This window comes from Sylvia atricapilla, chromosome 27, assembly GCF_009819655.1.
Source record: "Sylvia atricapilla isolate bSylAtr1 chromosome 27, bSylAtr1.pri, whole genome shotgun sequence".
NCBI lineage: Eukaryota > Metazoa > Chordata > Aves > Passeriformes > Sylviidae > Sylvia > Sylvia atricapilla.
This window is the reverse complement of record NC_089166.1, coordinates 1913004-1940971: the sequence shown is the minus strand read 5'-3', so window position 1 is coordinate 1940971 and position 27968 is coordinate 1913004. Positions and strand designations below refer to the sequence as shown.

The 27968-nt window shown below is 47.0% G+C and overlaps 1 protein-coding gene across 4 annotated transcripts; it reads right to left on the bottom strand.

Annotated features, from left to right (window-relative positions):
- Positions 1 to 15: 15 nt before the first annotated feature.
- Positions 16 to 27661, bottom strand: ATP6V0A1 (ATPase H+ transporting V0 subunit a1). Of its 4 annotated transcripts, XM_066336545.1 has the most exons (22): positions 27568 to 27661; positions 27245 to 27386; positions 27046 to 27124; positions 26649 to 26746; positions 25999 to 26127; positions 21602 to 21705; positions 20229 to 20355; positions 18942 to 19024; positions 18234 to 18327; positions 16721 to 16933; positions 15969 to 16119; positions 15589 to 15728; positions 14656 to 14813; positions 14107 to 14197; positions 13199 to 13317; positions 12671 to 12887; positions 12001 to 12108; positions 8973 to 9080; positions 8374 to 8391; positions 6437 to 6554; positions 5856 to 6027; positions 16 to 1319 (listed from the first exon to the last, which is right to left on the bottom strand). In XM_066336545.1, the coding sequence occupies exons 2-22, from the start codon at positions 27359 to 27361 to the stop codon at positions 1226 to 1228; spliced, it is 2538 nt and encodes an 845-aa protein (XP_066192642.1). In that variant the 5' UTR covers positions 27362 to 27386; positions 27568 to 27661; the 3' UTR covers positions 16 to 1225. The 4 variants fall into 4 exon arrangements, with proteins under 4 accessions (XP_066192642.1, XP_066192643.1, XP_066192644.1 ...); XM_066336546.1 differs by lacking the exon at positions 8374 to 8391; XM_066336547.1 differs by lacking the exon at positions 8374 to 8391 and having other exon boundaries at positions 21602 to 21684.
- Positions 27662 to 27968: the final 307 nt, after the last annotated feature.

The following is a 27968-nucleotide window of genomic DNA, read 5'->3' as shown; positions in this document are numbered from 1 at the left end:
AAACAGGCCACAGTGTTTGTTGTGGAGTTCATTTAATTTATACAGCGACTGTCTGCAACATGTTTCACCCAGGCAGCAGAACACAGCAGGACTCATGTCAAAGCTCCACCTGCAGCCACGCTTTGATTTCACCCTTCAGTCTGCAAACACCTCTGTGAATGCCCACCACGCCCTCCTGTAACACAGCGAGTGCCCAGGGCGTGCCCAGGTGCAGCACAAAGGTCCCTGTGCCCCACGCACGTGCACATCGCAGTGTGCAAGGTACAAGTAACTTTCTCACCTAATTTTAAGCAGCCTGGCTCCTCGAGGCATTTCCTCCTTGCTTCCAGGTTAATGAGTCTCTTTATTGTTCTAATCTGTTCATACACAAACATTCGGCTCCACTGCGAGAACTGAACATGACAGTCACACACAGCACTAACACACACCCCACTGCTGCTACAGCTACATCGAGTTGAGGAGTGCAAGGAAATACTGACAGCTCGGACAGCAAAGAAAGCAACAGCTAATGCAGGGACACACCACAGACTCCCCCTGCCATCGAGCTGGGCAAGACTGGGCCACTGCTCTCCCTTAAAGGGCTCCTCAGACCCCGAGTGCACAGGACAGCGTGAGCAACTGGTACATCCACCTGTGCAAAAGCTGCCTCCACCAATGCCAAGCCCACACAAGCACTATATGCCTCGAGGGCTTTGGTTTCACACCAGAAACCCCAGAAGTTTCCCTGCCAGTGGCAGTACCTGCAGTGACCAGTGACAGTCTGCACCAAGGCTCATCCCTCCCCGTTCTGCCCCAGGCCACAGTCAAGCAGCTGAGTCTCAGTGCATGAGGACTCCTCACCACTGCCTGCAGCAATAAGAGAGGGGAACAGCCCTCACTCTTCTCGAGCTGAGGTCGTTGGGCCTTTTCTCCATGTGCTGTTTTGTCCCCTCAGCACAGCTGCCATTTCTTTTCTGTCCTGATGAGCTGCCAAGGAATGCACAATACAGGGGGCACACGACTGCACACCAAACAGACACCTCATGCACTTGGTACCTTTGGGAGTAAACTTAAGGAACGAAAAGTTTCTGTGATCCAGTGTCGTTACCCCAGAACGTCAAAGCTTTTGGCTTTGGGATGCCATGGGAACGCTCAGGGGTGCTGCAATAAGTTATTGTCACTATACACATGGGGAGGACTCAGTCACACACACACACAACGTTAACACTGCTGGAGTGAGGGGGCCTCAGTCGTCAAACCTCCCCTCACGGATGATGTCAAAGGAGAAAGGGAGAAATTTGAACCCAGTGCCAGTGTAGAACTTGTTCTGGAATTCAATCCTGCAAGAGATAGAAGAGTGATTACTCATTAAAAAGGCAGCTTTCAATAGGAACAATTAGCAAGAACTCCGTTAAAAAGTAGGATTACTGACTGTAAAAAGATTTAAAGAGAGGTATCATAACATAATGTATCTTTTGGCACACCCCCTCCCCCCATCTATGTGTGATGCATCTGTGTGGAACAAAGAGCTGTCCAGAGACCTTGATCCCACCCTCAGGGACAAAAAATGGCAACAGGAGCAGAAGGCCAGCCCTGACCACAGTGCCCCAGGAAGCACAGGGTGCAGAGACAGCATTTTGTACACCAGCTGCTACAGTTCCCTTTTTCATTAGCACAAGCCTCAGCCATGTGACACTGAGCTCAGACTCCCCACCAGCCACTTCTGTTTATTCCCTGCAGCACATTTGCACTGGGATGTGCCGCCAGCTCCAGCCGAGCGTTAGCTCAGCCCCATTTGCTGCTGCCCCTAATGAACTCGAGTGAAAAAGAATTATTCCAGAGAACTGCCCAATAGTCAGTGACAGCCAAACAGGGATAGGGAAAACTAATCCTCTGATTCCCAGCAAAAACAAGCCCAGGCTTCACAGACACTTTCCACTGCACAATCCGCTGGGAAACAAAATCTCTGCAGGCAGCAAGTGACAACAAACTGGGGAGCCTTTAACACAGCTCAGGAGAAGGGGTTTTTTCAGCAAAAAAAGATGAACTTGAATTATTTGCAATCATGGCAAACTCCAGAGCTGCTGGATTCAGCTAGCAAAAAGTGATTTCCCCACAGAGCCCAGGAGGGAAATGCTCAGGAAAACCAGCTTTAGCCTGTATCTTCTGCCGCCTTGCACGCCAAGGGATCCCCAGGATGAGCAGGATTTTCCATGTGGGAGGAAGGGCTCCTTGCCAATATGCTCCAGTTTTTCAGGAACCCTGATAATCTCCACAAGTATCCTGTGACTAAGTAACTGTTCTGTAAGCAAAGGGAAATGAGAGGCAGAGGGCTGGGTATGTGAGTCACCCAAGCTCACTGTGACTGACATGTTAACCCTGATGATTCACAATTCCAGCTGGCCTCAGCATCCAAACTCTCCCTTTGGACATTCCGTTACAACTGGCCACAACTGGAGCCTGACACTGGCAGAGAGGCTGCTCTAAGGTTAGAGAACTAGCCAGAAAAGTGTCTTTAACCAAATAATATCGGTGTAAATGATCAGTAGAGTTTTTTGCAGATGTCTCCAGGAACACCCAGAACCCAGCAGTTACATCAACCCTCAGCCTGTTACATCTCCCAGTTTACTGCTAAACCCTCCGTGTGTCTCACATGGGTGACTAAGTTCTGCAGAGAATTTAGAGACAGTGGCATCATCAGCAAACAGCCCAGGAGTCCTCTGGCAGCAGCAGCACTACAGGAGACCCATTCTGCAGCTTTTTGCATTGAAAGTGTCAGTGTTTGTCAGACTGTTGTTCTGTGGATTTTCCAACCCCACAGGGTCAGGGTACCAACACTGGAAAACCAGGCAGCTCCAGTCCTGTGAGTAGGAGGCAAAAATGCAACGGGAACCCAAACCTACACTCAGTAAAACTGCAAATTCCCACTCTGTGTTTGTGTCCCTAAAGACAGGTGCCAGAGGCTGGGGTGTAAACCAGGCACACCTCAAGGGTGGCTCACCCAACAGACAGAACCCACTGAGGTGTCTGTGCAGAGACTGCTGCAGTTACTCCTTCCCAAAACCAGCAGAGGTACAGTATCTGTCTCTGGGATATTCCATCCTGCCTGACAGGAGGCTGCAGCTGCCCCCTGCAGCAGTGGCTCCTGCAGCCACACTGCAGGCGAGTCCTGACTCGTGACATTTACAGAGGAAAATCAAATCCTGGCAGGTGGGTGAGCAGCTGGACTTCACCACCCCCACTCACTGTATGGAGAGTGGGATGCAGCTCCAACACACCCACGCCTCTCAGGGAGCAGCACCCTGAATACAGTTACAAACTTTTACTTTTGGGCACAGTCTGTTTCTGCTCACTTTAGAAGACGTGACTAGCTTAAAAAGGGTGAAGCTGCTTTAATCTGAATGTTCATGTCAAGCTGCATCACTGAAAAGCAATAAATGGAAAGCTTAAAAGTTTCAGAAGAGTTACAGCAAAAGAAGCTGACAGCACGACAGCTCAGACACGTACAGAGCTGCAGTGGAGCCCCAGCTCACACCCTGCAGTCCTGGCAGCAATCCAGAGGGCTGCCTCCACCCCAGAATGGCCTGAAAAGCCCAACCTGCTCAAAGAATGCACACTGAAAAAGCACAAAACAAACCTCCTTCATTTGGGACTGCCAGGCACAGCATATGGAACAACCTGTGAATTCCCTGACCAGTAAAACACATGCTCAATTCCTCCTCCTTTCCAGGAAGGCTGAACCACCCACACCTCAAATTCCTCATAGGTGACGGTTCTCCCATAACCAGAAAATCCCATCTGCTCCTCCCTGGACAGCTGTATTTGACCTCCACTCTCCCTTCCTCTTCCTAAAAAGGGAACACCTGCCATTGGAACACCCTGTTTTCGGTTCAGGAGCAAGAAGGAATGAGAACAGTGTGCTCTTTGGAGCCACTGCAGGTGCCTGCCTGTGATAACCAACACCCAGCAACCTCAAAATCATTTCAGCAGATCACTTGCAGTCTGAAATAGAACCTTAAACTTGCTTTTTGGGCTCTGAGCCTGAAGAGATTTTCTCTCAGAGCCTGTGCATGAAAGGCTTGCAGGTTTGAAACAGATGTTTAGGGAAAACAGGACTTTGTTAAGCACTCCAGTTCCACAGCTGCCCTGCACTTTTCTGCAGCAGCAGAGTGATCCATGCTCTCACAGGGTTTGCCTATTTACCATTTCACTGACACATACACGATGGTTTTTTAATGGCCCTTTAGGGAAAGCCTAGAAATGTGAACCATTACCTCCAGCTCACACCGGTTCCACGTGTCTGAGCCGTATCTGGAGGTGCAGTTTGTGACTAACACAAGACAAGTACCTCCCCAAAAATGTGTTTTCTGCTCCATGGAGCCTGGCTAGAGCAGCTGCTCAGAGCTGTTCCCCTACTGCTGCTTAGAAATGGCCATGCAGCTCCACAGCCCAGAGAGGCCACAGCCCTGGAAATCCTTTAATCCTCAAGGAATTGCAGAGCAAACCTCACATCTGGAGTTACAGCACTGCTGCCCTCTGCTCCTCTTGGACTGCTCAGTGCCCAGCAGGGTGTGTAGGGCTCCTGCTGTCACTGCTGGAGTGGCCCAGCACAGTGACAGCAGGGAGAGGATGAGGGACCTCTGGCCAGTCAGCAAGGAGCTCTGGACTGACTGCTATGCAGGCTTCAGGCTGGATGCCAGGAAAAACAGAGACACCATCCAGCAGCCATTTCCAGGAGTGCCCCCCTGGCTCCCTCAGCACAAGATGGCTTCGCCCCAGGATCAGCTTGGCTCATGTGGCTACAGAGACACAGGTGGACCAGGAACATCCAGCCTGCACCCCCATGGGCCAGGACACTCCAGCCTGCAAGCCCCAGCCTGCACCTCACTGGCTGCCAAGAGACAGGGCAAAAGGCCAAAGCTTTTCTTCCCCACAAGCAGAGGAAAAGTGCAAAAAGGCTGATTTTTTTCAGGTTTTTTTAGAGGCACTTGCTTCCTGTTGCATTACAGAACTACTTTCAGAGAGTGCTCCCAAGCTTTTCTTCCCATTTAAGCAAGACAGAGTATTTCTTGTCATCTTCAGAGACTTCCCTTTGCTGTCATAACCACCCTCACCCTCCCAGGAAATCAGCAGCCTGAGGAGGAGGCAGCAGCCTGAACCCCAGAGAGGCACAGACTCTCCTACACTTTAGGCTGAGAAAATCCCACTCCCAGTTGCTCCTCTGATCCCACCAGTGCACTAAAGAGGGAATCTGAAGTGGAACAATGAGTGCTCTTGAACATGGATTAGAGAAAGCTCTTGAATGTTTTCCATACTTGGGAGCAGAGCAATTCCTTCTGCTTTGCTGGCTGCATACACAGGAGCTTAATGATCACAGGAAAGAGGCTTCAAAAGCAACTTCCAAAAGCAAGACCAGCAAAAACTTGCTGCCATCCCAAAGTACCCCAAGGGCAGAAGGCAAAGGCACTCCTGTCCAAGGCAAGGTTTTATAGCAATGAACAAGAGCATGAGAAGGAACATGCAGTCAATGGCTGTGGCACACAAAGGATATCAAACACAGGAACCAGGGAAAAGACCAAGAGGTGGAAAGTCCTGCTGAAAGCCACAAAGAACACTGCTCCAGCCAGCACAGCCTCCCCAGTCCCTGGTCACAAAGCTTTGGTCCTAAAGCTTTAGTCTTTTAGTGCTTGTTTCTAAGCAGAGCTCCACAACTTTAAACAACTGGGGGGAGGTGTTTTACTACAAAAAGGATTGAGATCTCTGACCCTTTTAAAAACTTTCTGCCTTCTAGAAGATGGCATTTCTGCACAGTCCAGGTGACACTAATTTTCTTGTTAAGAAGAGCTCTCCAAGTTTCTGATGTTCCAGTAACTCACCAGTGCAAGCGCAGAGCGTGGAGGAAGGCTGACAGCCCCTCCATGACCAGCAGAATGGCCACTGTCAGCGTGGCAAAAGCAGCAAAGATGAAGAAGAGGCCCAAGCCTCCCCCCAGGCTCCTCACACTGAGGCCAATGTGGATCACCATGGTCCAGAGCACCTCCGAGAGCTCTGCCGAGACAAAGGGGAGAAGACTCATGTCAGCAGGAACACGCAGGGTTGTTTACTGGTAAAGTAAAAGCTGAAGTCAAGCAAAGCCCTGCTACAACGAGGTGGAAACTGAAGAGGGACAAGAGCTTTCGCAGCCAAGTGTGTCAGGACATTGCTTCCAGCAGTCACACAGGGCAGGGCAGAGTCCTTGCTCAGCAGCTCTGTGCTTTATTCAGTGATTTTAACCCCATTGCTCCCATTCAGCAGAGCTGTGGGAGCAGACCCTGCTGTGTGGAGCTCGCTGCTCCCAGGTAATGCACACACAGCACTGTCCCGTGCCAGCTGAGCCCCGAGAGGCTCCTGTGCTGCTGCCTCCCACCCTCCTGGGCAGGCACAGGGACCCCCAGCTCAGCTCCCTGGGGACACTCACGTGCGTGGGCCAGGCTGAGGGCCCAGAGCCGCAGGTAGGACGCGGTGTTGGAGATGCAGCCCAGGCAGTACTCGATGGTGTGGATGGCCTGGTACACCACAGTGTCCCCAAAGTCAAACTGCAAAGGGAACAGAGGATGAGGGCAGCTGGGAGCACAGCACGGGCTGGGCAGGGACAGGGACAGGGGCAGGGGGACTGCTGCTATCACCAGGGACACTGTGTGTGACACTGCACACTGACACTGTCTTCTCCTGGTTTAGCACGCCAGCGCCGCAAACAGAACATGAATCTCATCTGGACAGGTTTTGCGGAATGACAAATGCTGCGACGTGAATATTGTTTTCTTATTCTGGCACGTGGAAGTCAGATAGTCCAAATTCATCCATGAGCTTAGCCAGGAAAAGACTGTTCAGCAGAAGGTGGTGCTGCTGTGCACTCCCTGGTAACCCAGAGGTGCTGCTTGTGGGAAGGAGGCAGTGCCCCAAGCTGGGCTGTGTGTGCCTTTGCTGCAGGAGCATTTTGCAAGCATTCTGCAAGACATGACCCTGCCCTTTTTGAAAGCAAAAATAATGCATTAAGCTATCCTGAAAAAGTCACATCTGTGCACCATTCACTGGCAAAGTCTCTCTGTCTCAGTTATTTTCTGCAATAACAACAGAAGGACTTACAAGGAAGTCTGCCATGTAGGGCAGTTTCTTATCCTGCAGCTTGGGAAAGCATTCCCTGCAGTTTGGATTTAATCCATGCTTCAGAAACTGCTCAGATTTAAGTGAACATGATGTCTTAAATACTTCCAGTGACTAATGCTCTAGGCATGCACACAAAGCTATTTATACTCTTAATTCTCCCCTGGTATATCCAAGACAATAAATATTTCAAGCAATTCAGTTAAATTAGCTGTCAAAATCCTAATCCTTTCTTTACAGAACATAAGCTGTGAAGTTCTTCACTAAAGGCTGCTCTAGCCAACAGTTCCAGCTCTGGACATACGAGTAGGCCAGCAGGAGAGAATGTGGGAAATGTTTAAACAATGACCTTTCAAAGCTGAGTGCAACTGCCAGAGAGAATAACCACAGAGCCAGGAGCGGGAGCATTGGGGCTGCTGTGGCACAGTCCTTGTGGGTTGACACATTTTCCCCAGGTTCAGTGAGACATCAGGTACACCAGAACAGGAACCCCGTGCCCCTCCCCTTCCCTCCCATTCCCTCCCATTCCACACAGGCCTGTGCACAGCAGAGCTCTGAGCAAACCACTCTCAGCACAGTTTTCAGCAGCAGTGCCCTGGTTGAGCTGTTGTGATTTCGTGCCATTTGTATTTTTTTTTCTTTTTTTGCAGTAAAACTGGTTACCTGATTGTGCTGAAACTGACACTCAATCCTACATCAGTATTAACCCCCATTTTTTAAATACTTCTTACAAGTGCTTATGGATGAGCAGTCTCTCAGAATGGAGCTTGTCTTTTACACAAAGCCTCTGGCCAGTTCAGTCCTTGAACTACATGAAACTGAACTGGTTGTGCTGTGTTTGCTCTCTGGGTCAACCAGCATCATCCTTAACATGGCAGATGGTTTGTGGGAAGAGGTATCTTTAAACACTTTGCTGCAGCACAAAATTAAGAAGGCCACAACATAAAAAACCTGAGACTTCTTTGGAAGCTCAGAAGTGAAAACTTTTCAGTTTCAGACCTCCAGCTGAACAGTTTCCCAGGCAACTGGGAACAATCTGCAGACAGGGGATCAGACAGACAAGCTGTATAGATGAAGCAATTAGAAGTCTGTTGATGTATGTGTGTATGAACTAAAAATGGCCTGTAACATGAAAACAGCAAGATCTTTTGGAAAACAAGATGCTGTGACATAACAAGTTCCATTCAGCACGTTTTACACCGATGGGAAATGGCCCAGGTACACATGAAGGCAAAGCTGCTGTGCTCTTACCACCTCGTCCTCTGTAGGCTTGAAAACATAAATTTACATTTAGTGCAGTGTTTTGATCACATTAATCATGAACACATTCAGCAATTCCCTCCTATGCACGCCACGGAAAGCAGTAACACATCCCATGCACTACAGAGGCAGGATCTGCTGCAGTCCTTCAGAGGCATCAGAAAACGCCCCAACTACGTGAGATTGACTGTTTTTTCTCCTCTCCCAGAGGAAAGGGAAGCAATTCATATTACCCCCAGCAGTCAAAATGAATATATAAACAAAATTTCAGTGCTGCAGAAATACAGCCCCTGAATTTCCACTGGCATGGGAGAAGCAGGTAACATGTGGCACCTGGGAGTGCTGTGCACCCCTGAGATGGTGGCTCTTTGGGGACAAAGAGAGCCACATCTCCCAGGATATGCAAATTATGCTGCTTTTTCTGGAATCCTGGGAGTGACCAAGAGACAGTCAGTGAGAAAACTGCTAGGAACACACTTCACTGGGAATGTTGCTGTTTAAACAGCCTGGAAATGAGTAACTACAGTCCCAGTGAGCTCATCCTGCTGCCGAGTGCAGTGCCCTGAGAGCGAGGATGCTCAGGTGCTTACCTCTTCCCCCTCCTCAGAATGGGTAGATAACTGGTCATGTTGAATGATCTCAGCATCCTCCTCCGTTGGGCCATTGCCCACCCGGATCCCACCAAAGTTGTGCGTGCCCTGACACATGCAGAAAAGAAAGAGCAAAGTGTTGTTTGGGTTTTAGTGCAAAAGTGCAGGTTTCTCATGACTCCATGGGCAGCAGCAGCTCACAGAGGAAAACAGAATATTAAATATTAAGGCCCAGATTAAGGCAGGTACAATTCTATTTCCCAGCTTGGATGGGAAAGGTGCTGATTCCTGCTGGGGCTGGGGGAAAAAAAAAAAAAGTCTGGCTGAGTGAATCCTTGGTACATTGCTACAGTGTAACTGCAACCATGAGGACAATAAAGGCACACCTCTCAGAAGACATTTGCTGACTGACACGCACCAAGCCCACATCCTACCCAGCACAGCTGGACAGGCATGGACACACCACTGCTGGGTACTGGAGCAGGTCATGGAGCTGAACACGCTAACACAAACACACACACACACACTTGTTCCCATCAGCCTCAGGCACACCAGCACTGCATGGAAAACCAGATCTTCCCCTGCTCGGAAACTCTACACTGCAAGCAGGTCCTTTTAGAGACATTCGTTCTGACATTCAGCATCTGACCCTCAGCTGCACCTCCAGGACTCCAAAGGGAAAAGAACAACACACAGACTGAGCTGAAATGCTGAATTTGGGAGCAGTTCCCACCTGACCCCTGGGTCCGACCTCTAGAGAGGGAAACTACAACACCAGAAATAGAAATAAACCCTGTGCCCAGCTTCAACACTGTCTTGGGTCACCTGTGACACAGGATGTGACCTAAATTGCCAAATCCAGACTGCAGAAGTCCAGGGATGCCCATGCAGATGAAAGAGGCTGAAGGTCCCATGACCTGGTGCTTGCACAGATCAGCAGAACAGCTGCTCTGAATTCTTCTACCTCCTTTGTCCTTAGAAGCCTGCTTTTATTTTAGGCTGAATTATAAATATGCCCAAAATGCCAGATACGATTTAGAATTTTGTCAGGTTTCTAAAAACAAGTTAGGTAGGCGTTTATGCTCTGAAAACAGAAATAAAATTTTAAACCCCCTCCATATTAACAACTAAGACAATGCTTTTATTAGGATTTTCAGTATCTCTGAAACATCACAAGTCACTGATGACTCTTGTCAATATTCTATTTATGTATTTCTAGCCTGTGTGAACTTGCACTTGAGCAGCCTTTCCCTTGCACTCAACTATGTCCATTCCCTGTAAACCAGCCAAGCTAAACACAGCTCCAACAGCTCCAATTGTTTACTTGACCCTCCTAAGCACACTTCACACAAGACCTCCCCTCGCAGCTTCCTGATGGAGATGCATTTCATACGCTGGATGGATCCTGCACAAAAGATCCATTTTCATTTCTGACTTTTCCGTGAGGAGACTAAAATGTCATGAGAGAACCAGCTGACATGTCCCTCCCAGCACCTCTGGCAGCTGGACAGCATGATGTGCTTCACACAGTTGGTGAGATTCACACCTCCTAGTCAGCCAGGCAGATGCAGAACTAAAATGTAGCTGAAACAGGCAGCACTGGGGAAGGGACTAAGTTCTGGGGGCTGCCACAATCCTGAGCAGAAAGCTCTGGCAGCAAAGGGCTATCTGTAGGCTTAGAAACACGTAAATCAAAACAACTGCCACCAAGAAGCTTGTTTGTGCACAACTATTTTATCATAATTTCAGCTCTAAGTGTGTACAGGACAGATGTGTCACAAATCCAATGATTACTGACATAGAGTTGCTGGAGGCCATCACATCACCGTGTGTTTGGGAACACGTAATGTAAACAGAAATGCTGCACTGAGAAGAATCCTAACCTATCTTAAACAAATACAGAAGCAGAAGAAAAAAAGAGAATTTAACATGGGGGGATGTGGCAGCAGGAAATCCTGTGCTGCTCCACAGGTTGGATTCAGCAGCACTCCTGCAAGGAAATATCTCTGTGCACACACAACTACCATCCTCCAGCCTGGGTGTTCATCCAGAATGTATCAATTTGGCTAAACTTTGCTCTTTCCAAGAGACAGTGTTTTTCCACCCTAAAGGTGCACTTGCCATTCCCTTATGAGATTCAGATACATTCCATGCTCCCTCGATAACCAGACACAAAGCCAACTCCCATCTGTAATGCATCAGGCGAGTTTGAAGTGCACTCACTGTTGCAGCCGCTGCTGCCTCGAGCGCCTGCGCGTTCGTGCTGCCCTGGGCCTCCTCGGGCTGCCCTTCCTGGGGGTGGACGGAAGAAGAGAGAGGGGGGAGGAAGGAAACAAAAAGAGAAAGGGAGACGAATGGAGGGGACATGGGAGGATGAAAGGTGGTCAGAGAAGGGAGAGGGAGTGTCTGTAACTGAACTGATCTTGGACTCGCTGCACGTCCTCGCAGCGCTGTCAGACATGCAGGGAGAACTCACACGTCCCCACAGTGCCCGTGTGCCACGGTCCTGCACCTCACACACAGCTACTGTACAGGGCAGCTGGACACCTGCACAGCACCCCAGCAGACAACCTCTCTCACGTGAGTCTCTAAGCCTCTTTTTCCTTTCAATTGTTGGGTGTTTTTTTACCATCCAAGCTGCTTTAACAAAGATAGCTGAGAAGTCTGCCAGCCAATTCCATCTCTGTTTGCCACTGCCAGCCTAGCCCAGGCACAGAAATGCATCCAGCAGGCAGTGAGACTGTTCCTAAACCAGCTACCAAAGCCCAAGCCAGAGACACTGTTCTGATCATTACCAACATCAGGGGATTTTAAAAGCAGGTTTGATGCTGGATCCAGGTCTGGGAAGCAGGCAGGCAACACTCTGCCTCCAGTAACACCCACCTGCTGGTATGCCCAGGAATATGCAAAAAAACACTTTATAGGTTTCAATGCAGTGTGAACCCATGAATCCAAGCTCAGGAAGGAGAACACAGCTTTTCAACCATAAACAGTTTTCCTATGTAAAATATAAAAGGGAGTCACCCACCAAGTGTTTTCTCCTTAAATACTGCTGGCGAAGGACCAGGGGTTTGGCTACCAGCATCCACGGCACACACAGCAAGGCTACCACCACAAGGAAGCACTGGAGCCCTTTCTGCAAAAGAAAACAGTCTCAGGTAATTCAGCTGCAGTCCCTGCTCAAACACACACAGAACCCACCCAGAATGGCTGAATTCCCAGTCTGTGGATGCTCCACTACCTCTCTCTCTTCTGGGAACAGCAATTAAGTACTTAATGCCTGCCGCTGCCACTCTGAGCACAGCATTTAATGCTGAGGCTGGGTAAGATTGGGGAAAAATCCGGATATATCCTGAAGGGAATGAGATTTTGGCAGATGCCTGATACTGCTGTGAGGAAACAGCGTTGGTGTCTGAGCTAAGCTGAGAGCTATCACATTGCAGACATGGGACAACATTCCTAATTGCTTTCCGCTATTGATCAGGTTCCACGTGTTCTGAAGCCACAGCTGACTTATGGTCAAATAAAATTTCCTGCTATAGGGATTATTCCTTCCTTCTTCAACATTACATAGTATCAGCCTCCAGATATGCTCTGTGGAAAGATGTTTCATGCTTCATTTCACTGTTATGACAAGGTCAATGAAACACTCCAGTACCACGAAGCATCTCTGATTCTGTTCTAGCAAGAGCACGCACCTGCCCACTGTAAAGCATCTTATTACTGGTGTCCTCATAGGAGAACAGGAACATGTTGATAAAGTGTATTAAGAGGCTTGGTGCTTCCTTGGATGTGTGAGCATCGTAGGCTGTCCACTTGTAAAAGATGAGAATAACAAGGTATCCGAAGAGGGAGGACATGAAAATAATTTCTGGGATAAATCCAAGGTATATGTTCAGTGGCTTCTTAAAATAGCTACAGGGAAAAAAAAAAAAAAAAAAAAAAAAAAGGAAGTTTACATTAGATTTTGTTAGAATTAGGGCAAAAGCTTTTAAGAAGAGTATGAAGAGAGTCTTTGGAATGACAGTGCAGGGGCTTGGCAGCTCGACAAGAGCTGGACCTGGGGCACAGGAATTGCCTGACAGGCACAATTCCACACACAACCAGAGAGATAACTGCCCTGCACCTTCCATCAGGAGGTGAGGGCTGACAGGCATCTTAAACCACAAAACACCCAAAGACATTCCATTCCCCCCACCATGACAAAACCAGAGAAAAGCATTTACATGTGGTTGAGGAGACTCAACACGACACCAAAGAGCATCTGGAAAATGCCAAGAATCACAGACATCTTCATCTTAAAGGAATTGAGGAAGGCCAGCTTATTGCTGGCAATATTCCAGATCTGTGAAAAACAACACCTAGTCAGATACCAGGGAAAGAAAAACAGGAGAAGGAAAACACTCCCTTTAACCTAAACAGTATGAACCAGTCAGGAAGTGTGAGGCTGAAAAAGCAGGTTTTTAAAATGTGTTTGTCCTACAGTTATCTTTTGGGGAAATGAGCAGACAAGTTTTCAGCTGGGAACAGTCTGACAGTAACTGAGCCCGTCACTGAGCAGGAATCAAACCTGATTTCATGGTACCTCAAAGAAGCAGGAGAAAAGAGGCTGCATCCTTAACAGAAAGAATATGATTATACCTTTAAAGGAACAATTACACAGTGCTGGGATTTCCTGCACTTCCTCTTTACATGGAACCCACACAAGGTTTGTAATATATTACAAGCAGAGTTAAGAGCAGAGGTGTTGATGCAGGCAGGTACAAAGTGACACGGTTACTGGGAAATGTGCATTTCCAAAGGTCATTGAAAAAGAGATTAACAACTTTGCCCAAGGTAAAAAAGTAATTTCAGAAAGTGATTTTCAAGGCTAATCAGATTTGATTAAAGCACTGCAGGTTAGAAAGGGTGAAAAAGCAGCCTTTAATGGACCTCAGAACAAGGGTCTCTATCCCAAATCTGTCATCTCTGTAGGAATTCTATTATTCAAGAGTATTCCTGCTATTGATGGACTTGCTAAAGGAACGGCAGGGCTGGAGAATCTTTCACAAAACAGTGAACAGACAGGTACTTTTCTTTCTGCTGACACAGAGGGATTTGCACAAAAGACTGCAGAGGCAGGATGAGCTCTTACTGGGTCAATGCCAAAGGGGTAGGGCCCACCGAACACCCCTGGGATTGCAGGATCCAACTGCAGCAGGGGAGTGGTCTCCAGCAAAGCATCTCTGTTGGGGAATATGATCATACAAACATTAACAATAGCAATGCCACCCTCCTTCTGTAAAAACTAACAACACTCTTCCCTCGTGAGAGCAAGGAATAGGTTAAATTGAGAGAAGTTCAAGGTTGTAGAACTTGGATGGTTCTAGAAATTTTCTCAAATGAATAAAACCCTGTTTCTTGACCTTTTACTCAGTGTCATAAGGAAGACAGGTGCAGGGGACAGGAATCTTGACATTTCATGGGGAAATAGGTGAAAAATTGCATCTTTTTAAGTTTTCTGGGGAAAAAAAAACCAAAACCGTTTTGACCCTTGGGACATATCATCCCATTTATACCCATCTTCCAAATCTACCTGAGACAGAGGTCAGAAATTTTTGTTTTCCTGAGCTGGAAGGACAACGGTGAAGGACAAGTCACCTACTTCTCATTGTCTCTACAAAGTTACCAAGGGTTTACTCACGACCAGTTGCCTTTGTTGAACATGGGCCGGACGCTCCAGGAGGAGCCGAACATGTTGAGGGACTTGGAGAAGCAGTCGTTGTAGATGAGGCCCGTGTACGTGGAGAACAGCCCCATCAGCAGGATGATGTACCGACCACTAAACACCATGTTGAACATCTGCAGTGAAAACCCAAAAGGAACAAAGAAAGTCCATGAGAACAGGGAAGGTCCCTCCTAAAGCCAAACCCAGGGAAATCAGTCTGTTGCAGGGCAAACATCAGCCACATGAACCAGGACCTGAAAAATCTCTGTTTTCCCCTTGGCAGGGATTAAGGGTGCAAGAGGGAACACAGCAGCACAGATAAGGAGGATGAAGGGGCAGTGTGGATCTCCACAGGGGACCCAGTAGCAGCTGGAGAGGACAAACTGCACTACACAGCCTGATGCAATTCCCAGCTGGCAGCATGAGTTTGGAACAGGGAGCACAGACCCTGTCTGCCTCTTCCAGCTCTGCCAGTGTATCTTAACTCTGGTTCAGCTCCTGTCAGCCCTGAGCCAGCAAAACCAGCCTTTGAGCAGCAAACAGGAAAAATGCCAGGGATGGAATATATATGTACAGGAATTTGGAGTTCTGCAGTGGCTAAACCCCACTATGATCCAGCTAAATTTGGGGTGATTTGTTTACACCAACTTGATAATTTCCTTCAGACAACTGAAATTAATAATTTCCTATAACTATACAAAAGGAAAACCAAGCAAACTCAATACTATTACAAAATTACACTAGTCAGTGTGCATGTGTGCTCCTCAGGCTTCCCAGCCTGTCCATGTGCTTCAAAAATTCCAAAGGAGGAGTAATGGGGATTGTCAGCTCAAGGGGAAGAGGATGGGAGTAAACCAAGCTGCAACTCTTTGTTTGAAATGCTAAGCTCAGCATGATCTGCTGCTTTACCTCATTGTCACTCTTCTGGGACAGAATCCGGCTCTCCCTCACCACCATCCAGACAGCAATCAGAGTCATCAGGATTCCATGGCCAAAATCCCCAAACATCACAGCAAACAGGAAGGGGAAGGTGATGATGGTATAGGGTGCTGTAAAGGCAAAGACAACATTCCCCGGGCACTGTGAGTTAGTCAGCCCAGATTCACCAAGGTACAGTTCAGGCAATTTAGCCAATGTAATTCCCCAGCTTCCCCTCTGTTACTGAAAGCTGATGAGTCTCTACTAGAGTTCTCTAATAGAGATTTCCACGCAGGACAGGCAATACAGATAAACATAACGATTAAAAAATTTCAGACTGAAGTGTTGGACTTTTCCAAGTCTGAATTTACCTGGATTTATTTCCCGATAGGTCCCAATGCCATAAGCATCAACAATGTTTTGAAAGCCAGAAGTAAACTTGTTAGTTTTGTTGTATGTGGGTGGGGTCTGATTGGTCTGCATCCTGTTTAAAATAGATGGGACAGTGGATCCGCTGTGCTCCTGTTTGAGAAAAACAAAGGGAAGATCAGCAAACCCACCCTCGGAGCACTGGAGGATGAAGTCCAACACAGCTGCTCCATTGGCATTTGGAAGACTGCAAGCTTGAGTGTTTGCAGTGTGCTTGCACAATGAGACACTGGAGCAGCTGAGGAAGGCTGCCAGGATTCCACTGCTCTCCACTTTGTGTAGCAGGAGTAAAGGTGAACGTTGTCTGCGCAGGACAGACAAGAAAACAAAAAGCAAGTGAAAGGACTTCAAGAAACTCAACTCTCTTAACCATCTGAGCAGAAGGTGAGTTTGCCAACATTCTGGAGAGCTCCTCTATCCAGACACCAGGACTACAGAGCCCAGCCAGGGTAACTAAGCACACCAAAGTGCTAAAATCATCACCATTCCAGCATTCACCTGAACTTTAAGCTTCACACAACATATTTCTTACTACTTTTATCTCTAAGTCATCATTCCTGCATGCTAAATAAGCTGTCCTCTTTGAGGGCTGATTCCAACAGCCCAAGGAGATGGTGTTCAGAGGCTGACAATACACAAAAGGCAATGAATCCATGTGGTGCTGCCACAGCTGACTGGCACAGCATCTACTCACAGTGCCTCTCCTGAGAGCAAACTGGATGGAATCGAGGTCAGCAACAGGACACCACACTTCAGCAATCAAGCACTTCTGTGTCACGTCGATGTTGCACAGGTTCAGGGTGTGGTAAATCGCCTTCATCTTCCTCACTTTGATGAACCAGACACGGATGTTTTTAGCAGCTGCCTGCAGAACCCTCTGGCGATGATCCTCGGTTTGGTTCAGCACCTTTCAGAGAAGCAGGAGGAAGATGAGGCCAAATCATGGACTGAAGTTCAAAGTGCACCAACAAGTCTTTCTCTCAGAGGATGAATGACCAGGCTGCTCCCCAACCCCAGGCACAGGCTGCCCCATGCAGTCTATGATGCACCCTCATATTAATTAGCTCTGCTGAAAGGCTTAAGGACTTTTTCCAGGGATGCTTTCTGATTATTTTCCTCCTCCAGCTCCAAGGTCAGTGGTTGTTTCAAACAACAAGTTGTGCCAAGATCACAGAGAACAATTTTACCTCCACCCAGGTTAAAAGAGCAGAGAAAAGTTCTGCAAGTGAAGGGTTTGCTGCCTTGAGAAAACACAAATTACCCTGAGAGACTTGTTTACTGAAGGGAAAAGGAGAAAGTGTTTCCTACTGAGGGTGTTTTCCAACTGGAACATATCAAACTCAGGCCAAGTCAGATTTCCAGAGTGGAAAGTCTTAGATTGCAGGGAAAGTGAGGACACAAGGCACATGCAGCTTACAGCAGTTACACTGCTTCTGAATTCCTGTCTACTTTAAAATATCTTTTGAGCTACACTTCAGAACTCACAGCTCGAGACAGTTTCTTCATCAAATAAGCAGGTAAAATTCAACCCTTTTTCCTTTTAATTTCTAAACCTTTTCTCAATTTTTGTCTCAAATTCCTTAAATATTTCTACATTATCACATACTGCCTTTCTTCCTTGAAGCAAGCACCAGGTATTTCAGAAGTGGCACCCATGAGATCTGGGTGCTAATTACTTTTTACAAACACTCAGGCTGCTGCACAAGAGATTAATTGTACAGCAGAAGCTCTTCAGGACAGCACAGTGTGAAAATATAAAGACAGGCAGAAAAAAGAAGAGCTCAGTTAATGTTAGCATTGTTATCTCAACTTGGAAGTAAGTTTCTATGTTTTCAAAATCCTTGCAGATGAAACAGGCAGTTACACAACATGGTCTCAGAGTCAGAACCTACAGAATCTCCCTACACATGAGTTCTTCTTTGTTCCCTGGTATTGAGTTCTCTGTACTTATTTGTATATAATGAATTGCTTAGCCCTCCAAAAAGATCAAACCACCCACCCCAAATCCCAACACAGAAACAACTGAGCAGTCTCCAAACACCTCTCTTGCACAGCTGGTCTCAAGCTACCTGAAGCTGAAAACGTGGTTATCTAATAGGGGCAAACATCCTCCTGTTTTAACAGGATCCAAAGTTTCTAAATATAGTTTTCAACCGTATTATTAAAGGAAAAAACCAAAGAAAGGTCATTGGCCCCAGTTATTTTACCATCTGAAGATCATCAATTCTGGTATTGACACCAGAGGCCATTTCCTTCCGCTCCTGAGGCGTTTCTGGGCAGGGGTAGAGGGAGGCCCGGAACCTGGAACACAGGGAAGCACCTCAGTGACAGAGATGGAAAGAAGATTAACCACTCAGGGGTGAGCCAGAGGCACCTTAAGAGAAGTTTCTGATCAGCAGAGACTGCCAAGCAGAGCTCCAGCCTATACAACAACAAAGGGATGCAGAAGTTTGCTTTAGGCCAAAGCAGAAGCTGAGTACTAAAGAAAACAGAAGTGGGAGAGAATCCTCTGCTCCCTGTGCTGCCAGTGTCTGCAGGCACTGTCACAAGGCTGGTCAGCCACCCAGCTGAGGGGAGATGCTGTCATACCAGTGCAACTGCTGATAGAAGCAGTCACTGTTGTCTCCCCTGTGATAATATCCCACTGATGTCCCATCAGGCCTGCCCCACAAATCAACTCTCCTTTGGTATTTTGCATTCCCTAGCACTGCACTTGTGTAGTTTGAGCATCACAGGCTGGGGAGTGGTGAGTCTGACTGTAAAGTGTGTTTCAGTTACTTATGGCACATTTCACTTGCTGTCTAAATATGTGCTCCTGCAGCCACTGCGAAACAGGGAGTTGAGAAATACTGATATTAAGTCATGTCAGTGTGTTCCAAATAACTGAGAGCTGCCCAGCTGTCAGGCTTTCATACCCTTCACAGATCTTCTTGACTCTGTTCTTCAGCTGATCACCTTGGAAGAAGATGATAAATACAGACTTGTGCACATAATCTCCCTAGAACAAAGGAAAGAATTATAGAAATTAGCATTAGATAATTAACAGAGTTCTACTTTTCCTTTCACTGAGTCTGTCCATCAGAGCTCAGATATGCACAGCAGGTCAAGAATGTACCTGAGTAACACTGGAACAGTCACAAGGAAAGCAATTTTCTCAGCGTCAGCACAGAATACCTCCACTGTATTTGTGTTTACTGAAGCAAAATGCCCCAGGTTACTCATTATTGATTCTATGCAATACAGTAAATGGGAAAACCTGGTAAGATCTCCAAAAATAATGAAGATGCAATGAAGTATTTATCAGCACTTAGTGCAGTCAGCTCACCTACAGAATCAAGCCAAAAGAGGGAATGAGGATAAAAAAAGTGGAGTTTAACCAGTGTGGTTCCCAGGGAGGCCAGAGGCACATTCCTTGCACAGCTGTGTCCGTGGGGGCAGCCAGGGCCCCTTTCCTGCATTTGTTGACAAGTTATTGTTCTACCTTACTTAGGAAATTTTAACATAATGTTTCAAGAATAATTACATTAGGTGTAACCTCAATTTAAGGAAGTTCTGCACAATAAGAACAAAGTCTCTCCTAGCAGACAGATGATTCCACAGGTCAGCTACCAGTGGTTGGTGGGACAAGGCAACACATCAGCCTCACATGAGAAAGAGAGGCTGTTACTGAGCTTCACCTCCTGGGTCTGTGTTCCAGGGCAGCCCTTTACTAGGTAACAGCAAGTTTGGACAGTGCCCACTGGTCTGAGCACACAAGACACTGGATGTAAAAACAGGCCAAATCACAACATTTATTATTTATTTTTATACTAATGGAAACGATTCTAAGGTGGATGTTTAACTATTGATTAGTGAATTAAGTAAAAAATGAAAGGTTCAAGTTCAGAGAAATGAGCTTCAGCTATTACACACACCCATGTTCCAAAGAGCATCTTCCACGGAGGATCACTGCTGATTCAGAACTGCACTTGCAGTTTGGGCCAGAGAAATCCCTAGGCCCTGCCACATTTTGAGTTGTTTTCCTTCTTCCAACAGCACTCCCCATCCAGCCTTCCTATTTTTGTTTCAATTAAACACGAAAACATCTGCTGATGAAGCTCAGAGGCTGCAGCAGCTGCTGGGATGGCCCTCACTGAGGGACAGAGGCTTCTACCTACAGACCCACAGCTCTTTGGACGTGCTGCTCCCCAGAGCTCCTTTACCGTGACGGGGTCCTCCAGCGGGTTCTCGATCTCGGCCTGGCGCAGGAAGACGTTCCCGCGGCACACGCGCCACAGCATCCGCTCGAACGTGGGGATGCGCTCGCGGTTGATCACGCCAGCCACGAACCTGCACGGGGACAGCACGGCCTCAGGGGCTGCACCTGGGCCACCCCCAGCCTCCCAGCCAGCACACTGTGACAACTGGGGGGTGGCCAGAGTAAAGCCACCCCCACCCCCAAGTGGGTGTCTCTGTATAAGGAAAAGAGTTTCAGTTTGTCTTTAGACGTTTTAGGGAGTTTAACTAGAAAGTTCTGTGTCTTTCTCATTGTAACTGTCTCAGTGCCAGCACAGAGGCATGGATTGGGCTTGGAGAGTGTAACTCAAAGCCTGTTGCTGATCTCATTAGACCAAGAGCCAAATAACCCACCTGAACTATTCAGTACTAAAGAGAGACAACAAAGAAGCTCCACGCTTTTCAAGGTGTTGCAGCAAGTAGGAGACCTGTCTCTATACTGTGCTCGGCTTTGCCTTTGCATTTGCATTATTTTCTTTCCCTATTAAAACCTTTTTGATTTTTCAAGACACACTCAGTCATGTGTCTGGCTAATTGATTTTAGCCACTTCTCTACAAGGGCTGGACCCTCAGAGCTGTTGGGAACCCCAACAGTTGGCATCGCACCAAAACCTATAAAAAACTTGTTTTAACATTAATTCTTCAAGCAAAATGGAAGGTTCTCTACATACATGGATGTAACACACAACAAAACAACTGCACTATAGCACAGGCTCTGTTTTTTAACAGAATGAAATAATCTTTAAAAAAATGCATAAACCACTGCTTATAGGAGAAACAAATGCATTTCAATATGCAGTTTCTAGCTTTCATTCCCCTACAGTCCTGCATACTGGCTGCAAGGGTTACAGCAGCCATGGCTGCCAGTGACTGTGTCCTGGGCTCATTCTTAGACCTCACTGGACCAAACCTCCATGTCCAGATAAAGTATTACACATGCACAAGGAAGCCTGGAAGCAGTTGATAAAGAGGATGTAGAACTATACAGTTATTTCAGACCATTATGTGCTCACAGTAGTTACAATTTTCCACAAAGCTCTGAGACATCATAATGTCTGAGAAAAACAACCAAACATGCTTACAGGGAACAAACTGGGTTAATTGTTTGGTGCAGAGAGAAACTTGTGAAGCACAAACATGAACTGGGAAGTTAATAGGGGCAGGAAAAGTGCAATGACTAACAGCTGGTTTTACATCACTTTTCATCTGCTTGGGGTGGAAAGCTCCACAATTGTGCTCAAATCATTGCTGCTTCCACAGGCTGATCATCCTTAATCCAGCAATCCTGAACTGTAATTACCCAAGTCGGAGCGGGGCACCTCTTCCCATCTCACTCGGTTCCAGCAGTGAAGAGGATTCCTCCAACAGGTCTGGATCCGCCATCTGCTGATGATGCAATTCAGCCTGAATTCACAAATCAATTAATATCTAATGAAACCAGTTAGTGGCATGCAGGGAATGAGGAGCCAGGAGATAGTTGTGGGAGGCAAAGAAAGAAAAGAAGAAAAGAAAGGAAAGGAAAGAAAAGAAAGGGAAGAGCGAAAGTAAAATAGCAAAAAGAGGAACAAGATGACAGAAAAGACAGCAAGAATCACACATGGAAGGAGAAAAACAAGAGGAAAAATGGAATGGCTCAGCAGGGCTTCCATACAAGAAAGGCTTGAGGATTGTTGCAACAAAGGGGTTGGGAGATATATAAGTCTGAAGAAAGGCAGAATTTAAAAAAAAAAATTAAGTTTTAAACACAAGTGATGTTCCCAAGAACCATTTTTAATAGCACAAACCAGAGAAACACACTTGACTCATGTATTTCTCCAGATATTAAATTAATTTATCCTTAGTCACCATATGATACACCATCAGACATAAACACTTCATAGAGCAGGCTGGCAACATGGCTCATCTCTTAGCCAGCCAGGCACTAAAACAGGACAGTTTTACACTGTCTATCTTTGCAACTCATTTGCAAGCTAAAATTCTTAGGAATATGGCTTGTAAGGGTAAGAAATTCAGGTCAAGGATGCTCAAATCATATCCTCTTGTGCACCATCTTCACACTTGTTCAACCCCGCCTCACACTTAGTTCTACCTCTGCAGCTTATATAATGAAATGCCAAGGATTACAATTCCTGAGCACAACCAGAGGGCCAAAGTCTACCCTCTGTGGTATGCAGGAAGTCTTTCCCACAAAGCCATCAAGGGAACTTGCTAAATCACACTGGAAGGAAGAGTTTGACCCAAGGACATGTCATACCCACACACACACACACGCACAGAGCACAGCCTTGCAAAATCTGTGGCAAGTGCAGTTACTTAGCCCCAGACTCTGTATTTGGGCAATAGTTGTGTCAGAGTGAATATCTCTCCAACACTTTACCTGCTTGTCAGATGAAAGTGTTTGCCATATACAAGAGAGTTTTTGCAAGGCTGACACCAAAGGCAGCTCAACTGCTAGTACACACACTTGCTGCAGCTCAGGATGCTACATGAGGGAGGGAGCCCTTCATTAGGCTTGGAAAGGCAACACAGGGAATTCCTGACCCTTTCAACTTTAAGGCGACTTGTTGCAACATCAAAAACTGAATGAAAATTCAGTTCATAGAGAACACAACTAAAATAAGAAAGTTTGGTACCTGAAAACGGAACACACAGACCAAACATCACAGCAACTGTTTGACATCTCAAATTCAGGATGTTGAAGAACAGTAAGTTACAATTGTTAGAGGCTTGTATTGTATTTCCAGTAATCACGACCCTGTTTGCAGTAATTTCTTGTGACGTGCAGCATATTTTAGCAGATGACTCATGAAAAAGGAAGGACAGCACACATGACACCTTTGGATTTGCCTCACCTGAGGGAGAATTTGTTATATATGTTTAATATTAGCTTGGCCCATTTGGGCTAAGTGTCCTTTATTCAGGACAAGTCCTGCTTAGAGGAAGTGGAATTACAAAGCAAAACAGTTCAGAATAAATGTGGATTAAACCAGTTTAACTAAAAGAAAATGTTCTTTTGCAAGGATTATTTGCATTATGAATTCCATGTTCCTTGAATTTATTTCTCGACTCTGCATTTATGAGCACACCCTTTCTAGAGAGGCAATGACACAGCCATAGCATCTCTGCAGCAGGAAGGACAACTAAAGGACTGCTGGGGAATTTAATAGAAATAAAAAATTGAGACTACGTGGAAATGGAAGAGCAATCCAGTTCCAGTGCAGGAAAACAGGATTCTGGGAAATCTACTTTAAATATGAGTTTTTGCCAGCAGTGAGTGAAATTTTGCCAGAGTTACTGTGGAGTACTTTTCACTAGATAAGGTTGTTCTTGGAATCTTCCAAGCATTTACATGACAGTAATCAAGAAGCATAATACAACAGCTTTCATTATTGAACATTTTAAAATTAATTATTGATCTCCTGATCAGCATCCAGATCAGCACCTTTAATCTCAAAAAAGACTCATTTTCCCCACTCATGATTCCAGCCCTGCCCTGTGACAATTCTGGATGCCCAGTGCAAGCTCATACAATTCAAGCCCCTTCCAGGTCACAAACAGGACAAAAAAAATCAATGTTCACAAGAAATAAAAGGATTCATGTCACCATCTATTAACCCAGAGCCAGACAGAAGTGACAGATGCAAAGCAAACAGAGAAAAGCAGATGGCAGAAGAGTCAGAGGGAGGAAGAAGGGACTGCATGCCATTAACCGTTACTTTTCCAGTCTTCTTTTACGCTCACACTCTAGGCAAAGCTCTCAGAGAAATCTCTCCAGCTCAAATCGCTCTTCATAAGCAAGGACAAGAAGACTGAGAAAAGGAGCATAATCATCAACATGGTGTGTTGGAACAAGAAATGGCTGCTTGGGCTGGAATGGTCACAGGAAGAAAAAAGGGGACGTTTTGCCACCCTCCCTCCCGCCATGTTCAAACTCTGGAGAGCAAACGCCAAGCATGAAGGAACTGGAGAGTCAGCCATTTCTTGTGCAACTCATTACTATGAATAATACAATCTTAATTACAAATTATTGTAGTCTTCAAGTGTTGAAAGTGCTGTGCATGGAGGAAGGGAGGGAGTGTTGGCCACTCCAGCTCTGGGCTCGCCTCAGCTGTTTGCTGAGCACAGAAAGCTGAGACAGGTTTTAACTGTCTACACTTACATTTTGCTGAACATCACCTGTAAGCTGCTTCATTTGCTTTTACATAGAGCAGCACATGTTATTTGGTGTTATTTTGGTTTATTCCTACAGAAAAGTTATGAAAGACAAACAGAACATATCTAAGCTTTCTGTGGCTGGTTTGTGTAAGGCTGTGGGTGACCTGCCATGAACTGTTCAGAAAATTGATTCTGATCTTTAAATTTAGTTTGATCCCTCTGCAGATGAAGAAGAACAGTGGCCAGAGAGGACAGTAATTAACAAGGCCAGGTTGGAGCAACCTAATCTAGTAGAAGGTGTCCCTGCCCATGGCAGGGGAGTGAATGGGTATGAGTTTTTAAGGTTCTTCACAACCCAAACCAGTCTGGGATTCATTCTCAATATAGAAGTGCTTAGCACTTGGTTTTACGTGATACTCAGAACAGGCAGTGCCACTTAAACACAACAAAGTAATGGATTATCAGGTTAATCCTGTTTGTCCACAGGACACTTTTAAGTGAACATTCAACACTGGAAGACAAGGGTTTTTTTGTACTGAAATCAACCCCACAACCCAGCAGCCCTCACACCAGCAGCAGTATCTGTGTCAGCAGTGACTATTACTGGCACAGGACCAACCTTGGTGCCTGAACAGGCAATACCTCGTGCCAAAACAACAAAAACCAAACTGTTAGATAAATGGCCTGAAGTGTGCAGGAGTCCAGCTTCCCTTGACAATAGCCCTTGTAAATACCAGGAGCTGTTTCCGTTAAGAATTCTTTGATCAAATCCTGAGATTAGAGGAAACAGGACATCTACTCAGCAAAAACATGTCCTGAAAAATGTACAGCAGCTCTTTGAGAGAACTGCCAAGACTCTCAAGATACTTCAGCTTTACAAGGAAGGGTTATGTCTTCTCCCAAGCAGGATTTATGTCAGTGCCATGAATGACATCGGAGAAGCTGCTCTCAGCTCCAGAGAAAGTTGCCAGTTCCTGGCCCAGATGGCATTTGACAAAGAGTCAAAGACTTTAAATGTCAGCTTTGATCCACAATTGACCTCTGGACGCTTCAGGGTTTGATCAAAGGCTCAATTAATTAATTCATTCATTAATCTGTTACTTCAGTGGAATTTGTATTGTGACCCTGATGAGTCTCCACATAACACTTTAAATGCTGGAGAGAAATTCAGCTCAATTGTAAGTCCTCTGCATGTGCACCAAAGGGACTCTTACCCAATGGAGACAGTGTCACTGTAGCACCAAATTTTGGGGCTGTTGATGTGCTTTCCAAACTACTCACATCTTAATTATTTTACACAATTTTGAGACAAACCACTAATTAATTAGAGCAAGCCCAAATCAGCATTGTAGCAGGTAAATCATGGGTAGCTATGTGTACTGCATGAAAAATGGAAAATAATTTGTGCAGCTTTCTCCAACAAAGCGTAAAATGATCCTGTTGTCTAAAACAGCAACTAAAATAATAAATTTGAGAATAAAAATGGTAATTTCTATGAGAAGAATCAGGTCCCCAAGTGTTAAACCCCACCGGTATTCTGACCTCATCAAAAAACTGCTGAGTTTTACGCAGTATAAATTTTAATTCTGTCAGCTCCAAGAAATTTCTCTTCAGAGCCTCCTGGTTGGTGTTGATTTCTTTAAGCTCATTTTCAATCTTCTCAAAGTTTGCCTGGAAGATGTGAAAAAACAGAAAGAAAAAAGACTTAAATCAATTCCATAATTAAGTGCTGTCCAGTCAGCCAACACATAGAGACAAGTGAGATACTTCACATTCCCACCCAATTTGCATGGATTTACAGGTGGATTTCCAGCCTGCTGTGGCACAGATCCAGATGTGCCACATCTGCAGGCAACTGCAGACTTATCATACTCAGCTGGACTTTTATGGACTGGATTGATAGAGTTTCTTCAAATCAGTAAAATCATGGTAAACTTTATGACCTACCACCTTAAATCATCGTTCCAGCAGTTTTTGGCTCATTTCAGTGGTGAAATTCCTATTGAGTACTCTCACTTCTGTATTTGGACAAACACCACCCAATGTGAGCTGGCAGAGCTGCTTCCAGGGACAGCTGCAAACTGAGCTAATGTCCCCCTGCCACTAAATTCTGCAAACATTGACCAACAGAGACAATTTTCCCTGTTTCCATCCAGAGTCAAACACTAGTTTAAGTCTTAACACATCATTACCTCCAGGTCAATCATGTCACGTGGAAAAGGCACCTCCGGGTTTTCTCCAGTGTCCATGATAGGAATATTTGCCTTTTTAATCTCCTTCTCCACAAACCCTGCAGAGACAGCATTAAAAGTGTTCATTTTTCGCACCTCAGTGTCAAACAGTTACCCCAACCTGCACCTGGCCCCAGCAGCAGCTGATTCCTTCACCTCTTATTTCAAGATTGTCTGACTTGGTCAGAGTTATCTTTCAAGGGGAGGTGAATCCCTGGAGGCAGCGAGCCGTGCCTGTGCCCTCACCCCCCTGCTCTGTTCCAAACGCTGCCCTGCAGCTTCAGCCTGCCTTGACTGGGGTTTATTTTTAAGCAAAAGCTGCAGAGTCAGAGCCACATCAACCCCAGCGAGAACGTACGGAGCTTTCGGTCCATCTCCTCGCACCTCCGGACTTCATTGACGAATTTACGGTGGAACACGTTCACGTCGGGGTTCAGCTGCAGGGAGAGACGAGGGACTCAGCAAACCCGCAGCCCCGGGGCGGGGCCGGCCGGGGCTCCCCATCCCGCGGGGCTCCCGGTGCTGCCGGTGCCGCGGGGTGCGCAGGGGACACTCACGTCGCGGAACTGGACCTTGCCCAGCTCGCCCAGCTCGCTGACACAGCAGTACGCGGCCTCGGACTGCAGAAAGAGCTGGGCCAGGGTCATCTCCTCGCTGCGGAACAGCTCCCCCATGGCGGCGCCGCTCCCGCTGCGGCCTCTGCGGAGAAGCGCCGTGAGAACCGGGCCGAGAGCGAGGCCTTCCCGCCTCCGCCGCCTTGTCACAGCCCGGCCGCGCCTGGATCCCACCCCACCCGGCCCGGCGCGGCGTCCGCACCCCATCCCGTCCCGTCCCCGGCATATCCAGCCCCGTTCCGCTCCGTTCCGTTCCCCGCCATTACCTGCCGCCGCCGCCGCCGCCGCCTGACCCGAGCCGGCTCCCGTCCGCGGCGTCACGGTCCGCGCGGGGCGGTGTCACGCGCACGTCTCCTGGCGACAGCGCGCGGCCCCGCCCCGGAAGTGGTGCGAGGAGCGCCCTCGCGCGCCGAGCTCGGTGACGTCATGAGCGGTGTGGTGACGCAGCGGTGACGTCACCGCGAGCGTGTCCCAGGCGCGAAGTCGCGTCCTCTCCGGTGTCGGTGAGGCCGCGGGTGCGGGCCCGTGAACGGCCCGGGGCTCTGACACCCGAGCACAGTGTGAGCGAGGAGCAGCCCCGGATCCGGCCCTCGGTCCCGCTGGGACAGATCGAGGGCACACTGAGGCTCCAGAGGGGCTGCGAATGCCACTGGCTGTTCCTGGGTGA

What these genes read in the sequence shown, in the direction of transcription:
- ATP6V0A1 (XM_066336545.1), bottom strand. Translation starts at nt 27,361, where the DNA reads ATGGGGGAGCTGTTCCGCAGCGAGGAGATGACCCTGGCCCAGCTCTTT. An exon ending in GTCAAGAAGATCTGTGAAGG is followed by an intron (nt 18,328 to 18,941) that starts GTATGAAAGCCT and finishes CCTGTGTTCCAG; the next exon opens with GTTCCGGGCCTCCCTCTACC. An exon ending in TTGAGTCTCCTCAACCACAT is followed by an intron (nt 12,888 to 13,198) that starts GTAAATGCTTTT and finishes TTTTCCCTGTAG; the next exon opens with CTATTTTAAGAAGCCACTGA.